Genomic DNA, 17504 nt, shown 5'->3' with positions numbered 1-17504 from the left:
GGTGGGGTGGGGTGGAGACCGGGTGACGGGGAGAGGGACAGGAACCGGCCGGCCATGACTTTGCGCCCTCCCCTCGAAGGGATGTCCCGGGCTACAGGTTGTCGCTGCAGCGCGCGGTCAGGCGGGATTGCGCCCCGCGCGTCTCGCCCCTAAGTGGCTCAAGAGCGCGCAGAACCTGCAAAGTTAAACAAAGCCCCGTCGCGCGCAAAAATCACTCTTGGTGCTTGCCGCTGCCAAGAATTTGAAAAATGCAATCTTCCTTGCGTGCTCCACGTTTGAGCCACCGAAGGCGAAACGCTGGGCACCTTGCTCAGCACCCGCAGGCTTCCTCTCCCTCCCGCACGTCCGGAGCTCCGCTTGGAGAGTCCTCACCTCCCACTTAGCCCCTCGAGTGGGCTGCACTCAGGCCCCTGGAGCCCTGCCCCTGCACTACCTCTTGGCGACTCTCCTGGTCCGGCCACGGAATAAATAGCTGCGTGACCCGCTGGTCAGTCCTGCGGCGCGACTACGACCCGTCCTGGGACAAGCTGCAGGCTCGGCGGAGAGCTTAGCTCTACGGCTCAGATTCCCCCGCGCTCTCTCTGAAGCTCCCGCGGTGGGGCAGGGGCTGATTCATAGCAATTTTCTACGCAGCAGCCAACTCAGTGCCTTACGCATACCTGTTTGGTACATTCTCTGGGCTACTCCCACTCTTTCTCACCATACCCCTCAATCATCTCTCACTTTATTCAAAGCTGATTTCCCTGTCAAGATTCAGCCTAAGAGTCCCTTCCTCTGAGGGCTCCCTTTCTCTTCTCCTGGCCGTGGCACACTGTCTCACATTATAAGGGACACTGAGGCAGAAGTGGAGGTTCAGACGGCTAAGAAACTTACCAAAGGTCATTGAGCTATTTAGTGGCCAAGCTAAGAGGAAGGCCCAGAATTCCTGGAACCCAGCTCAGAACCTGTGTTATTACCCCTCATCACTTCCATTTCCCCTCTGCCCTGATTTCTGTGGCATTGAAGGGCAGGTGGTATCCCTTTGGACACAAGGACTGCATAAGGAACAACCCCCAGAGCCTCCTTGCCTCACTCTTCTGACTCCTTGTTTGCCATCTCGTCCAGAGCCTCTGCTCTTCCAAACTCAGAGACAAAAAAGATCATTTTGTTCAGAGTTCAATAAACAGCAAGAAAAATAAATAAATAAATAAACAACAAGAGCAAGCAGAATTCTTCCACCTATCTGGATGAGAATGGTTTCAATAATCCCCTTCTCAACACACACAGAGTCTTCGTCTTTCTATCTTCTTGGCATCTGGAGCAGTCAGAAGGCCATTCACACCTGCCCAAACCATCTTACCTTCTAATATTACTTCCAAAAATGCCTTGTTCTAATGTGCAGTCCAACAAACATATATTCAAATCACTATTCAGCCAAGCAAAAATGTATTATTCACAAGCACTAAATATTCTCATCTGACGCAACAAGGGCAATATGGGGTTATAAAGGCAAGATCTCAAGTGGGGAGAATCTCAAATACACAATTAAACCCCCTCCCAGCTGAATTTTCTCCTCTCCTGGATGAAGCAAATGGATGGAGAGTGTTGTTGACAGAGGGAGTGGATGGAAAAGAAAGAGGAGAAGAAAATCAAGAATGCCAGAGACTGCATGAGCCCAGCAAGAGGGAAGGAGGCAGAACAGAGTCTAAGCAAAGGAGAGGAGGAAGGAAGGGGAGGAGAGAGGATAAACATCTGTAGGTGCTGGGGCAGCTCTGGAAGACATGAACTTATTCCCCAAAGGCTCAGAGTTGTGGCTTTTGGATTTGGATTGGAAATGAGATCCAGAAGCCCAGTGGCAAGTCTCTTTTAAGCCCTAGCAAAGGAAGAGAGCTTCTGGCTCTGGAAGCAGCCTTGGTGGCACTCTTTTCACTTCAAGTACCACCTCAGCACTAGCAATACCAAAAAGGCGCCCTCTTCCCCTGCTCCTCTTTCTTACCCCTTCCCCCTCAGGAATTAAATCAATTTTACCCAACACAGCAGTGTAATTTGACTGCTCAGGGTGGTTTTCCCTTCCCTGGAAGGAGAGGATCTCTCCCTCTCCTGCTGAAAATGGGCTGGGTGCTGCCCCTTTATACATTCTAGAGCATCAGATGAGGAGAGGGGGAGAAAGGGAGGGAGCGGCAGTTTGGAGCTGGTCCAATTTGTCCTTGGCATCCTCTTTCTCCTCTTGGTCTTTTTCTGCAGCCCCTCCTTCTGGCCCTGGCAGCTCTGCTCCCCTTCCTCACTACAGCATCCTGCAGCCAGATCCCCCACTCTCAGGATAAGGGACGAATACTGGGGTGCAACTTGTGGGTGATGCTTGCTTTCTCTCGTGGGATCTTATGCTGATACGCCAGGGAAAGATCTGAGTTGGAGGTAGGTGGGTGTCATAGGAGATGAAAAGAGAAACCCACCCAGGTAACCAACTGCCTGTAAAGCAACACACGTTAGCATTAGAGGCAGCTGGGAGACATAATCTGAACCTGAGTGCATAAGAAGCCAATTTAGGCAGAGGGCTGACAGATAACTGGCTTGAGTTACCGTGATTGCCTAGGTAACATAAATACATAGAGATGGCATGATATATTAGAAAGCAGACGATTGCGTATCACCCAGCCTCAGTTTTCTCAACTGCAAAATGGGATAAATGCTCACCATATAGCACTATGGAGAAAAGAGTGTGTGGAAATAACATGAGCAAAATACTTAGCACAGGGCCTCAAGCAGAGCCCCTTTCCCCCTTAACTTCCTTCTGGTGTTGAGAACAGGAAGGAAAAGGACTTGCTCAAGGTCACGCAGCAAGTAACCAAGTCAGAATTGGAAACCAGGTCTCCCAAACATCCCCCAGAAAGGATGCTTTCCACTCCACTTTCTCCTCTAAGAAGCTGCCTGCCTCGGGGGAGGGGGAGGGAAGTGTGGAGCTTAGGAACTGGACTTCCCTTGTGGCTCACATGGTAAAGCGTCTGCCTACAATGCAGGAGACCCAAGTTTGATCCCTGAGTCAGGAAGATCCTCTGGAGAAGGAAATGGCAATCCACTCCAGTACTCTTGCCTGGAAAATCCCATGGATGGAGGAGCGTGGTAGGCTACAGTCCATGGGGTCGCAGAGCTGGACATGACTGAGTGACTTCACTTGGACTTGGACGCTTAATGTACAGACATTCTACCACTGAGTCCCAGCTTCAAGGGCTCCCCTTTCTGCTTTACCCTCCTGATCATCACTCAGGTAACATCCCCTTTGCATCTTGGACTAACTCATCGCCACTTTAGCGCCACCTCTGCTGCCCAACTCTGAGACAGTGACTCACCTTTTAGCTGGCCAGGGCCTCTGACCTCCAGGAAAGAAGCTTTCTTCTTAATGGACTGCAGAAGCCTCAGCCACAGTGAGACAACCCCCCTTCCAGAGAATTTGAGAGCTGGAGGGCTTTGAGGAGTGGAATAGCACTCGATTTAAAAGCCACTGCTCTCCACCCCCCACAGTGCCTGGGGTGCTGCTATTGGAATCCTCTCTCTAGACCCTTAAGGATAACCCCTCTGTACCCTTAAGTCTGGGTGTTTCCAAGGGATTCCACCCAGGGCCTCATTTGCCGCATGTATACAGCCTGTGCTCTAGCTGGCACTGTGCTAGGCACTGGCAAGGCGTAAGTTAAGAGAAGTTGTCCTTGGCATCCAGTGAGTGTTTACTACTGTTAAAAAAAATAAAATAAGGTGGCAACTTGGAAAGGGGGAGAAGAATTCAGGGTGGGAGTGGGAATGAATCAGGAAGTTCCTTTGAGAGGTGAGGTGATGGGCAAAGTGGTGGTGAATTGCAGTGTCTTGTGGCTAGTGTATGACACCACTAAAATCACTGCTGTGGGTGTTTCCCTTCATCAAAGCACGTTGCTTAAGTACTTGAATGCTAATTGAACACCTGGTCCAGCCTCTGACTTAGAGGCATTACCTGGTGGCCATATCTCCAGCCTCTGATCCCCTTCTTCCCTAATCTCCCAAACCTTTATCTCTAGTGAGGATGAGGGAGAGGGAATGGACATCCTTGGGATCTTAATGGAATAAGCATTTTGCATGTATTTCCTCCTTTAAATTTCACAATCAGCCTGCAGCCTAAGCCAGGTAATCAACTGCAAAGTGGCAGAGTGGGGATTCGAACCTATACAGACTCTGAAGCTTGTGCACTTTGCACCGCCAGGCGCCTTACACAATGCGCCGCCTCAGGCGCAAGTCCTCTTCCTTCTCCTCGCCGACACCCCGCGGTCCATCTCTACAGAAAGGAAGCAGGTGGAGGATAGGAGCCAGATGGTTATCTGGCCGCGGAACATTCTGGAGTGACCTTTGTAGTTCGCTACAGTGGGAGGGGGCCTCAGAGTTTCCGGCGATGGTTATGCTGCCCGAAGGGCAAAGCACCCTCGGTGACTCTACCGCCCCCTGCCGCCGGTAGCTCCCGGGCCGAGGCGGCTGTCCTTAGGAGGGCTTGTGTGCCAGAAAAAAAGCTCACCGCCTGCCCAAGAGGGGTCGACGCTGGTGCTGGGCTGCAGACAGCCCTGCCAAATTTGGTAACAAAAGGCGCCCTACTATGTGTCCAACGCGGTGTCGGTGATTCCTAATAGCCATCGCCTTTTATGTAAAAATTAGTGGCTTTGCAAAATAGTGAGGTCTCTATTAAAAGACGTCTTCAAACTAGATTAGAAGGAATTTCGCAAAAAGCTTGTCTGCAGGTCCAAACTCCTTACTTCTTGAAACCAATAAAGCTTTCCACCCCCAACAGTTGCTCACTCTCCCTGGAGGGAGAGGAAGCAGCACCTCCCCCCTTCCTCGCCCCCATCCCCACCCCCACCTCCACCCCCAGTTGCAGGGAGCTGGGGTCTAAGCAGCGATGGGATCTGGGAGGGGGGCTGCTGCGGGGAGGAGCCTCCGGCAGGGTCGACCAACGCAGAATCAGGGTCTCCGCGGAGCTCACGTGCCCTCCGCCAGTCGGCGGATTCCCCGGGCCTTCCAGTTTTCCCGGGTTCCGATTGGACCCCATCTGGACCCAACTCACTCACTCCCTTTGCTTGGGGATGGGGAACAGGCGGGTTAATGGGGACAACACTCAGGTCAAAGGGAAAAGAGCGTCTGTGCCCGCAGCGCCTCGCCCGCCCATCCCCCCTCCTTCCTTCCCCTCCTCCCATCCTCGCCCCCTTCTCTTCCGCCCGGAGGGAAGGAGGGGGCGGGCTGTATGTGTATGTATGTATGCATGTACGCGTGTGTGTGCGCGCGCAAGTGCGGCTCGCCTGTGTGTGAGTTCCGTGTGTGGCTGGGTGTGGGATGTGTGCTGCATGCTTTAGTTCGAGTGCTGAGTGTGAAGTGGATTTGGTTTGAGCTCGGATGTGGAGCGTGTGTTTGTGCAGTGTTCGTGTGTGCACGTTTGTAGGTTGTACGTTTCCGCCTGGTTGTAGTGTGACTGTGTGGGTGCGGTCTGGATGTGGGTGTGTTCGATGTATGCTTCTGCCGGGGTCTGTGGTCGTGCTGTAGTGTATATGTGTATGCAGTGTGTGTATGTTTGTGTGCCCGTAGAAGCTTGTGTGCATATGTTGGTTTGGTGTGTGTTTACCCTTAGCTGTGTTAGGTCAAGATGGATTTACGGGAGGTGATTGTTGTGGTGTGTAGTGTGTGTTCGTGAGCAAGGTGTCTTTATATGTGAGCTTACTTAAGGCGTGTGTGTTCAAAGGTTTGTGTCAGGGTGCACTGTGTGTGTGTGTGTTTGAGTGTGATGTGCTCTTGTGTGTGGTGGGGACGCATGCAGCCAAGGTCTGTGCTAGGGTGGAGGGCTGAAAACCCGGTGTGTGCATCTTGGAGGGAGGTCGCTGTGTGGTTTTACAGGTGTAGTGTGTGAGAGCATGGGGTTGTCTAAAGAACCCAAGTGACTGTGTGCTTGGTGTTTTTTTTTTTTTTTAATTGGGGGTGGAGGGAGACTTTGCTCCAAGACTGGGATGAAGAAGGAGCTAGGGGCCCGCGACTTCGGCAGAGTCGCCTCGTGCCCGGAATTGCCGGGTCTGGGTCCGACGACCCCCACGCTATGCGCACCAGGCCCCCGGGGGGCTGGGTGTGAGCTTACCTGACTGCCTAGAGGAAAGAAGAGGAGGTCGTCGCCCGTGGTTGGCCAGGTAGGGCGCCTAAGGCGCTGTGCAGGGGCTGGTGGGAATAAACTGGAAAGGTTCTTGGTCACTGATCCCCTCCCCCATCCCCCAGGAGATCCCAGTTCCTACCCAGCAAAGCCCAGCTATTTGCTCAAGGCCTGGCTGTTTCACAGTTCTTTGGCTTTGTGTGGGCACATACGGTTAGGTTGCCTGGAATCCCTTTCCCCCTGGGCCTCGTGACAAACTCCTACTTATTTTTTAAGAACTCACTTAGGAGTCACAAAACTTTCTCTGCTTTTCTGTAGCCCTCCCTCCCAGTTGAGGGCTCTCTCCTTTGAGCCATCATAGTTGCTCTCTTTATACTTCTCATGATGCCATCATACATAACTGCAATTATTTGTCTCTCCTTTTAAACTTTGAGCTCCTGTAGTAAATGCCTGGTATATGGCACAAATAATAATAGTCATCATGATCATTATGTTACCATTTATTAAATACTTATTGTATACCAGGCATTGTGCTAGTGCATTGTCTGGAGTCTTCATAATGACCTCATGAGGTAATTAGAGCTGTGATTTATCACTGTTTTGCACATCACACATCAAACTCAGAGTAGTTAAGTAACTTCTCCAGGGTCACACAGCCAGTGGGAGGTAGAGATAGTATTTGAATCCAGGTTTGCCAAGCTCCCTAAACCTTTCTTCTTTTCCAAGCAGCCTCACCAAGAATCCCTCATTTCTGCTAGGCATTGAGGTCTCTATCAAACAGTATCACTTCCCAACATCTTTCTTTTGAGCTTACTGACAGCACCAAGAGTGCTCAGCATGATTATTTTCTTTGTCTCTGAGACAGCTGATAGCTTCTCCACCATACCTGCTTTGTTGACACCTCAAAATCTTTAATTACTCTAGGCTCAAAAGCACCTCACAGGCTCCAGTTCTGGGAGCTCTCCTTAGGCTGGTGCTGAAAGAAAGAGCAGAGAAGGAGCACTTTCTAGCCATAGGGTCAGGGGAATTGAGCATGGATGGGAATGGAGGTGAGGGGTCAGGATGGAGTATGAATGATTTCACAGCTCCTCCTGACCCATTTTTATGGCACTACCACCAGAAATTGATATGTAGTAAATTTCAAGCAGACCAGTCATCTCCATATCAAACTACACAGAGAAAAATAAGCAGAGCCCCCAGTAGATTTTTGAATGGGCCCCCTTTTGTATTATTCATGTTTGGGGGGAGCACTGTGCCTACCTAGTGGGGTTTCTGCTGCTCTGATGCCTTCCAAGCAGCCTCATCTGAGAATTTCAAATTAAAACAATACATCGCATTTTTTTTTTGGAACACATTTATTGGGGGGGAGAGGGGGGTTGGCTCCATCACAGCTAAAGGGCCGCTGGAAGAACTGATTTCCAGCTCAGCCCCCCAGGGAACCAGCCTAGACTGCCGCAGAGAGGTCAGGGGGTGGATAGAGAGGGACAATTCAACAGTGGTGAGTCACTTTGCCACTTTTCAGGGGGGAAAGCAGAAAGCAAGAAGCAGGATTTAAATTGCCACTGTTATTATTGTGCCCTTTCAACTGGCACAAATGAGCCTGGTGTGCAGACGAGAAGCAGCTGTAACATCCATAAAGCTTCCCCGCCAGCTGGGCCTGGGTCAGCACCTCATCCTGGGTGGGCAAGAGAAGCATTGCCTAAACTACTATGTAGCCAGAAAGTGTTGTGTTTTTTTGTTTTGTTTTGTTTTTAAGTGCAGTGGAGAAAGTGGTTCTAGAGAAGTCAAAGTCACACAGGACACAGACTAGCTGAAGCCCCTTGCTGAAGTCTGTCCAAGAAGTTCATGCAAACTTTGGTGTCTTCCAGCATCTGGTCTCAGGCAGGTGACTTTCCTGCTGCTGCGGGGGCCAGTCTGATACCTCCTCACCCTCCTCTGAATATAGCAAGTCCACTTCCACTTCCTCACTGCCATCCTGTGAGGCTTCTGCCTCCCACCCCTACACACAGACCACTCAACCACGGAACCACCTATGTAAAGAATTCGTGAAGACTGTCTGATTCACTCCAGTCCAGTACTCTTACCTGTGAAATGGGGGACAAACTTCACCTTTGAAGAAACCGAAAGCGCCAAGGCTCTAACTCCAAAGATGCACTTCTAGGCTGCATAACCCACATAAATGGTGGGTTAGGAGGGGCTACCAGGACCCTTGTCAAAATTGCCACCACCATGGGGTAGACACACACACACACACACACGCACACACACTTCCCTTGGAGCTTAAAATCCCCACTATAAGTCTCTCTCTCTCTCGAGTTCATAACAGGAGGATTATACGGGGAATTGTAAAGGTGGAAAAAATGCTTTAACAACCTCCATTACTGCCAAATGTAAATAGAAATTTACTTGTTTTCACCCTAAAAACAAGAACCCATATGGGCAAGGCACCAAAACGGGAATTTTATCAAAGAGAAAGATCTTGGTTTTCCCAAGAAAATGTGAGTAAAACCCTTAAAGGACCTTCAGACAGCTTTGAGTTTGTATCCCAGCTCCATCACTTACTTGCTGTGTGATCTTGGGAGGGTTACTTCATCTCTCTGAACCTCAGTTTTCTCATCTGTAGTTTGGAGATGTTAACACCTGCCTTAGACATGCTCAGATGACTGAAGGAGGTAAAATATGGAAAGTGTCAGCCAGATGTCTAACACATCTAGTAAATGTTCAAGAAAAGGATAATTCCCTCTCTTGCTTAAGTCGCCCCCCACCCACATAGCCCAAAGTGTCCTAACAGGTGTTCAGGGACTGAAGCTGACTGACTAAGCGGCCAATTTTCCTCATTACTGGTGTGTCTGACACTCTTGAAATAGCCCCTCTTCTTTTAGGGTGATGTTGTGATCAGCCTAATGCAGCCCGGAAGAATTGGACCCTAAGTCCAATTCTCACTCTGCAGTTTCTCCTGGCAGTGTTAATGAGACCAAGGTTTCAGATGTAATCTTCCATATAGGAAAGTTTCCAACTACCTGCTCAGCATCTAGACTTCCTCCCATCCCAGCTATGGACTGTGCTCCCCAGCCCTCACATCAGAGCCAGTCCTGACCCGTCAAATGTGTGCCATTGTACCCCAAAGAAAGACAGAGTGAATATTCCCTGGCTAAACTGCCCCCACGACTTCCGTTATGGTTTTTCTTTTGTTTTCTGAACTCTAATCTAGAAATTAGGAGAGGCTCCCAAGGCCACCCTTTTTCTAGGAGCCACCAACGTTGCGGGGTGTGTGTGTGGGGGTAGATGAGGGGAGAGATGATGTTTCTCTGAAATATACTTTGCAACACCTAAAATACTGTTCCAATTAGTTGTTATCTAACTGTTCGCAGTTAAAGTAAAGTAAAACCTACCCTTTGGTAAAGTATAAGAGAAGACCCCAATCGGTGCCCTTTCCTCTCTGATGCTATTGCCTCCCTCTAGAGACAAAAGCAAGTCACTACAAGCTGAAGCTGCATTTAGGCAGAGTCTGGGTGGAGGTAGGAGTGCAGGTTAAGAAGTTGAGGGAAGGGGGTGGATATAATCCCAAGGAGGGATAAAGAGGCTACAGACTATTGAGATTTATGGCAGAAAAGCTCTGAGCGGCCAGGCTCCAGGTGCTCTCAGTCTCTGGAAGATGCCTTCAATTCCTCCCTCTTCTTTACCTCTAGTATTCATCCTGCATGCTACCCCTCCCGGACCCTAGACTCCACCACGTGAGAGAATCTATTAGTGACTCCCTCTGAGATTTAGGAATTTAAGCTTTTCTCTCGTTCTTATCCCTGTCTGCTTCTGAGGAGGTCCTATAGCCCCTGCTTTAAGAGGAAAGTGGGAGGGGTAACAGGGGTCAGCTACACCATACAGAGAATTGCTGAATTAGGGGTTCCAGAGAGGCCCTGGCCATTTAGTAAGCATTACTGAGTGCAGGGACCTCCCAGTTACTGGGTAGCAGGTGCCTGTCCCGAGGAAGCTGTGTGGTTTTTCAAGAACTGTATCTGAGACATGACAGTAGCTGCCAAGGCTCATCAAACATGCCATCTACCTACTTCTGCTGATACATGTGAGAACAAATGATACTGCCAGAAGGAAACAGAAATCGTTTCCTAGTGACTCAGAGCCCCAGCAATAAGAACACAGGTGGTGTTTGCATTGCATCTTTCCAGTTGAAATGTGCACCTTTTCATAGAAAGGAATCTATAAGTAATCAAGCAGATCAAAGACCAAATTTTGGACTCTGGGCAAGGAAACATCATCATGGTATTGACCACCTAGTAAATGTCTGCTTCTGTACCAGCATAGTAATGGAAGCTTTGCAAATGTTATTTCTTTTAATCTCATGCAGGCTTTGAAATCAGACCGAAAGGAGTTGTGGTCCTTGCTCAGCTATTGTGTAGCAGTGAACAAGTTACTAAACCTCTCTGAGTTTTTGTTTTACAGTGAAGATGATAATACCTCAAAGAGTTGTTATGAAAGTTAAATGGGATCATTTGTGTAAAATGACTAGTATCACAGCAAATATTTGGAGAAGGAATAAAACACATATTTTGATACCTGAACCATAGAAGGCACTTAATAATGATATCGCCAATAACAGTAATACAGCTACTATTAAATAGTTGTTAAAAATAATAACTATTATTATTTAGAACTTGAAAATGTAGGCATTATTACATTATTTTAAGAGAGGTTAAGACACTTGCTCATTGCAAGACTGTGAAAGCAGGTCTGGAATTCAAGCCCATTCCGCCTTTTCCCACCCAGTATTAGGGGACATTTCATGATCATTGGGAAGATCACATTTGGCTGACCTGATTTAGTCATTACATTTACTAGAATTTGAAGGAAAAATATCCCTTAAACTATGTATAGTGGGATTCTAGATAATTATAATTATTATATGGACTATTGTATGGACTATATTATATGGACTATTGTATGGACTATTTGCATTCAACTAGCATTTTAAGAATCTCTTTAGTCCAGGTTCGATGCATGATACAGGATGCTCGGGGCTGGTGCACTGGGATGACCCAGAGGGATGGTACGGGGAGGGAGGAGGGAGGGGGGTTCAGGATGGGGAACACATGTACACCCGTGGCGGATTCATGTTGATGTATGGCAAAACCAATACAATATTGTAAAGTAAAAAAAATTAATAAAGAAGTTATGCTCCTCAAAAAAATAAAAGAATCTCTTTAAAATATAAGAGTAATTTAAGCACAAACTCAATAAAAATTTTGGTAAACAGAAAAAATAACTATTATCCTATCAACCTAATTGGGTCTTTTACTTGACCTTGTTGCTGAATTTTCTTCCAGTCTTTAAAAAAATGCATATTTGACACATAAATCGTCTAACAAGTGGAGATGTCATATATTTTATTTAATCATTCCCCTACAGTTGGACATTTAGGCTGTTTTGGTTGATAAGTTGAAAAAAGGAATGACGTTGCTTTCACTGTTGCCATCATCACCCTCAGGGACCTGGTATCCTGCTCCATCAATGCCCAATATGCTTTCTGTCATTTGATATTTAAGCTTGATGAATGTCAGCTCTACTGCTGGAGCCTGAGATACACTTGCAAGAGTATCATTTTCTGCCAGTTTTCATCACACAGATGCTGCATTTTATACTGTGATGGGTAAAGTGTGGCCTAACCTAGGAACCTAAGCTCTGGAGTGTCACATTTTTTTTCCTTTGGAGAAATGTCTTTTGAGGTGCAAACAAATGATTTTCAAAGGCACTTCAGGAAGTCTTGCCATTGGTGGATAGGGGTGCTAGTCCAATGCCATGATCAGGGAAGCCTGGCATCTCGTCAAACTTGCCCCAGCTCTGGGAAGTAATCCTGTGCAGTGCAACCAGGCCTGGTCTCAGTGCAATGATTGGGTCCCATCCCCAAGAAAAGATCAAATTTGTATGTAAAGTGGGCCGTAGGGTCCCTTTAGCTGTAGAGTTTTGGCTGCTTTACAGAAGTCCAATTGTCTGAGGCTAAATCCAATGCCAGGAGTGAACTGGGGACAGAATTTCAAGTGCGTCAATTGTGCTGTCCCTTTCCCTGGGAAAGAAGCCCTTTCTGGGTCCCCATTCTTTTCATACCTAATTGATGCTTCTCCCAGATGTCTTCGTATGGTCATCAATTGCCCATTGCCACCCTCAAAAGATTGCTCTGACATACCAACAATGTCCCAAGCAAGAGGTGGTTGGGTGGGTAAAGGAACATTGAGAATGCTTCCCCTAGTCTTCCCAATCATCAGTCAGCTGCTCCCTCCCTCTGACTCCTGAGGATTTCTGGAAGGCATTTGAGAGGAGGCACCAAGGGCAGCTGGAGCCTTACAGAATATCAGTAGTTACCACAAAGTTACACTGAAGTGAATGAGTTCTTACCTGGTCAAAACACTGTACCCCTAAACCAATTGCTTATTTCAAAATGATGTTCTATGACTTAAGTGAGACCACATATGTAAAGGACTGAGGCTGGGGCCCAACACCTGGGTAGTACTTCACATATATTAGGGGCTCTGTACAAGTAATAGAACTGGTATAGGCAATGGTATACCCCACTGGCCTATGTAGGGAGACAGGTCTCGCCAGATTGGAAGTGCAGTAGCAAATATATGTCAAACAACTATAGAATACAGACTTTGAACAGAACTTGAGTTTACCTTTTTCTTCAGGTGAAGAAAGTACTTCCAATATAAATTAGCGATTTGTGTGAACTCTGTGGCGTGTACAAGAGATTTGTGTGTGGCATGTGCATGTGTGATGTGGTTATGTTGTGTGTGAAAAGTATGTGATGCATGTGAAGTCTGTGTGCACGGCTATGTGTCTGTGTACCATGAGTGGCAACCTGGTCTTCCAACAGAGGGAAAGTCAACCATCCAGGACTATATTTACAGGGACACAGCTGGAAATCCTCTTTGGGCCCGGTCATTGGGCATTCACAACTTGGGGCACATTCAGAGAAGAGCAGCTAGATGTGGGTAGGAGCCTTGTAGCCATATCACGTGTTAAACAGATGAAGGAACTGGGGAGGTTTGGCCTGGATGAAAACAGGGGTGAATGGGAGAGGGGAACGGAGAGGGTTGGCACTGTTCTCTGGGAAGGATCATGAAGGTCAGCACCAGACCCAGAAAAAGAGATTTGTGTTCAGCTTAAGGAAAAACCTTCTAATTCTAATAGAAATGACTGTCTTTAGTTGGGAATGGGCTACTTGTGTGATACTGACCCTCTTCCCAATGGGGTTATTCATAAAGGAGACTTCATATCCTTGATCTCATTGGAGTCACAGCTTTCAGGCCAGGCAGGGGTGGAATGGTTCATTCCATCCCCTTTCCAAGGGTAGGGTGTTTGAGCTGAAAGGCCTTAAAAGGCATCTTATAAAACTTTATAATTATTTTTGTCTTCTATATACCAGGATCACATAAACTAGAAAAAAAATATACAGAACAAAAAAAATGAAACTCTGTGTGTATGCAGATCTTTCTTTCTTTCTCAGAGAACGTGTGGCCTGCCAGAGACTGCACTTGAACTTGCTAAGCATGCTGCAGCCCCCTAGTAGTAGGCCAGAGTTCTGGGATGGTTCTCAGCAGGGTGCTCTAGCTGGCAAGGACTAAAAACAGTTTCTGCAGAATTAAACTGCCTAGGCCCCTCCTCTCCCTGCCTCCCCTCCCCTCCCTGTGAGGGGGCAGAGGAAAGAGGAGACAACCCCAGGTTTGGTCTATGGCTGGTGACCAATGACGCACTCTCACCAATATAGATTTTGGAGGTGGAGACTATGGAAAAACAGGTGGCAGTGGGGGCAGGTGGCAGCCTAGAGGGGGTGGGGCCTACCAAGGGGGAGTGAAGGACAGTGTGGGTGGGGGTCCTGGGAAATCTCAAGCAGAAAATATAAGTCTCCTGAAACTTAAGGAGGAAGAAAATAAATGAGTTTCCAAAATGTACTTTATAGAAGCAGTTCCCAGGAAAGGCCACCCACAAGCACACTCGCCCTGGGATCTTTTGTACACCTATGCCCTCAACTCCACAGGGATAGGGAAAACAGCACTGATCTCAAAGCATCCATGGGAAGACCCAGACTAAAGACCCCAGGCCTCTGCCATTGGGCAGTTTGGGGCAGTGGGCAGTTGACAGAGCCTCTGCAGAAACAGATTGGCTGCCAACTCCTTGTGTGACCTTGGGCAGGCATTTGCCATCTCTGGCCTTCAGTGTCACCATCTCTTAAATAAAGGGGCTGAATTTGATGATCCTAAGGGGCCCCTGTCGATATTCTGTAGTTGAGATTGGTACATAGGGGACAGGCTTCAAGGCAAAAGGATCCCCGCTCCCCCCCTCCATCTTCAGGGTTCCCGGGCCCGAGCTGCTGGGCCGGGGACATTCATCCTGGGGCCTGTATGGCCCTTAGGTTTCGGGACTCTTGGTCCTAAGTGTCTGGCCCCGACGCTCTAGCTGTCCCCGAGGACCGCTGAGCCAGCGACTCCGCCCCCGCGCTCGACCCGCGTCCCGCCGAGCCATTAGCGCGATTGCTCGCTGTTCCCGGCAAAGCCGGTGATTTATGCGGGGCCTCGACGGGGCAGTCCTTGAGCCAGGAACAATTAGCTAAAAGCCCTCGGGAAGGGAGGCGAAGGGGCGGCGATCCAAGCCCCAGGGCGCCCGGCCGGGTCGGCAGCCGCCGGCAGCCCCCGGCCGAGGACCCCAGCCCCCCGACTCGGCGGGCCCCACTCACCACGGCGGGGGCGGGGCTCGAAGGCCGACGCGAAAAGGCAGTCCAGCATCCACGCCATGGCCCGCGCTCGGCGCCGCAGCCTCGCAGCCGGCGTCCGCGCCAGCCCCCGCGCCGGCGGCCCTAAGTAGCCCCCGGTGACCACGCCCTGAGCCGCACCCTGCACCCAGCGAAGAGTGTCTCGGTCACCGGACACCTCGGGCCTGTCACGAAAGGGGCAGGGCCTCAGGGGAGCCCCCCTCCCGCCGGAGAGGCGGCTGATCCCACAGCCCCTTCCCCCACGCGGAGGGAGGCCGAAATCCAGCTCCTGTACGGGAAGCCCCGACTCTGAGGGCAGGACCCTGCCCCTATCCCGGGGAGCCCCGAGTCTGAGGGGAGACGCCATGTCAGCCCTGGTGAGCCCCGAAGCTGAGAGGGAAGGGAGGCCTCTGCCCCCAGAAGCCCCAGTCGGGTGCGTAAAAGCGAGCCTGTCCCCCAGAAGCTGGTATTTGAGGGCGAGATAGTGCACCTGCCTCTGGGAGCTCAGATCTGAGGGTAAGATTGTATCCCAGCCCGAAAACCCCCACGTTTTAGCGGACACATCATCGCCGCCTTCGGGAGGAGGCCCAGTCTAGGCGGGAAGTGGTGTCTGCCTTAGGAGCCCTGAACAGGAGGAGGAGGCCTGGCCTCCGCCCCTGGGGACCCCCTTGTCTTAGAGGAGGCATCACCTCAGCGGTGAATAACTCCGGATCTGATTTGTGATGTCACAGCTCTGTTCTCCAGGACCAAGAATGTAGGAGCCCCAAAGTTGAGAGTACTTTTACTGTCCCTGCCCAGTGGATCCCTCGGGCAAGTGGGAGATGCTTTCCTGTCTGGGATCGCTTGTTTTGAGGGGGTTGGTCCCCAACCGAGACAAAAGAGCATGGCATCAAGTGTGTATGAATATGGGGTGTCCATCAGTGGCCGCTAACTTATGGATTCCACCGCCTACGCTTTTGCTCAGGGCACTGACATAGGAGGGGCACCAACATTTATTTTTAGAAAGAATTCGATATTTGATATTTCAATGGGGGGTGGTACTGTGTTAGATTTCATTGCACTTCTCTTATGGCTCTGGGTTTTTACATTTTAAATGCATATGGGGGCACATACCATAATAGGTTCAGTGTTTGGGAGCCTCCGGTGCTAGTAAACCAGTCCTACCCCAAATCCTGGGGTAGAAGCAGCCACCAGGGATGGACCATTTGGGGCAAGAAGGGCTTCTGAGAGAAATTTCCTTTTCTATACCTGTTCAGCCTTATATTAATCTCTCCCCCAATTCTCCATTGGCAGTTGTACAAACCTGACTCTGCCTTGTTTTTCTCTACTGGGAAAATGGGGCTCTGTCGATAAAACGCTAGTGAGGCGGTAGAAAGGAATATGAAAAATTCCCTTCCAACAGCTCGATTGCAGGCTTGAGGAGTGGAAGCTGCCATCAAAGGTCCTTTGGGGAGAGTAGTTATTACATTTGCTTTGCTAACCACTGATATTAGTATTAATGCAGCAAAAGGGGTGCACAAAATGGAAAAATCGTCTGTACTTCACCATGCAATTCTTAGTAAAGCAGAGCTGCAGTCAGACTTTAAAGGGTTTCTACTCATTTCCCTTCCTTTCCGGGAAACATGGTACCTCTCTGCCTTTATACCAATTTCTAAATCATTTCCAATTTCTCTGTTTTCTAAAAGCAATCAGAGTCAACAAACATTCACCAGACCTGCTCTTTTACCAATTTCTGCTGTACAAATACCCAGTCATCCAAGCCAAACAAGTCTGACATCTAGAAATGTCCAGTTTCAGGCTCTGGTTATTGAAATCTCTGCCTTACCTCTTCCCCTGAGCGTATATACCACTAGCTTTTGTGATGGTCTCAATGGGTTTCTTTTTTTTCCCTGCTGAATGAGATTTTGTGTGGGGGGAGGGGGTCCCATAAAGGCTGCCTGCCCAATCCAATCCAATGGCCTTCAGTAACTGAAGTTTCTCTCCTTCTAAAATAGCTCTACCTGAAGTACAAACTCATGACCACTATCCCCTGTGGTGATGTAGTAAAGGAACAAAGCTAAGCATGCTCACAGGCCTAGACTGGAAGCCCGATTGTGCTATGTACTGGCTCTGTAACTTTAGAAGATATTTTACCTCTCTGAGGCTTAGTTTTCCTCATCTGTAAAATGGGGATATTAATAGTTGTGAAAAAGCTCTTGGCAAACCAAAGCCTACTCATTTGGAAGAAAGAAAAGGGAAAATATGGAGTTCAGAATTCTCAAAAACTTTTGTTTAACAGTCAAGTTAGCAGTTTTCCCCAACTCCTTTTGCTTTGACCCATGTCCTCTGCCACTTAATTACTTAGTGTTGTTTCCTTTGAAAATATTTACCCTTAACTAAATGTCACATAATAGGGGAATGCATTTATCCATCAGTCCATCCATTCATTCAACAAATATTTATTAAATGTCCTTTGTGTGCAAGATATTGAACTGTGGATATAATGTTGATTAACTCAATGAATTATCATGCAATTATTTTTAAGTGTATAGTTTGGAAGCCTATATGATAATTTGAAAAAAAACATTTATGATTATTTTAAGTGAAAAATAATCAAACTGCAAAATGTATGTACACTATTATATAAACCGT

The 17504-nt window shown here is 48.6% G+C and overlaps 1 protein-coding gene across 5 annotated transcripts in view; it reads right to left on the bottom strand.

Annotated features, from left to right (window-relative positions):
- Positions 1-14956, bottom strand: part of ARHGAP36 (Rho GTPase activating protein 36) — a 31261-nt gene extending 16305 nt beyond the window's left edge. For 2 of the 5 annotated variants that reach the window (XM_040265254.1, XM_040265258.1), the window contains exon 1: positions 14859-14950. In XM_040265254.1, the coding sequence (XP_040121188.1) occupies positions 14859-14916 (58 nt within the window). In that variant the 5' untranslated portion in view covers positions 14917-14950. Of the gene's footprint in view, positions 1-6109; positions 6201-8202; positions 8281-8680; positions 8782-14858 lie in introns of all 5 variants that reach the window. The other 3 variants (XM_040265259.1, XM_040265256.1, XM_040265255.1) reach the window with 3 other exon arrangements.
- Between the last annotated feature and the right edge of the window lie 2548 nt (positions 14957-17504).

Source organism: Oryx dammah, unplaced genomic scaffold (assembly GCF_014754425.2).
Source record: "Oryx dammah isolate SB20612 unplaced genomic scaffold, SCBI_Odam_1.1 HiC_scaffold_23, whole genome shotgun sequence".
Classification (NCBI taxonomy): Eukaryota; Metazoa; Chordata; class Mammalia; order Artiodactyla; family Bovidae; genus Oryx; species Oryx dammah.
The sequence above is the reverse complement of the archived record's forward strand: the minus strand, read 5'-3'. Positions and strand labels throughout refer to the sequence as shown.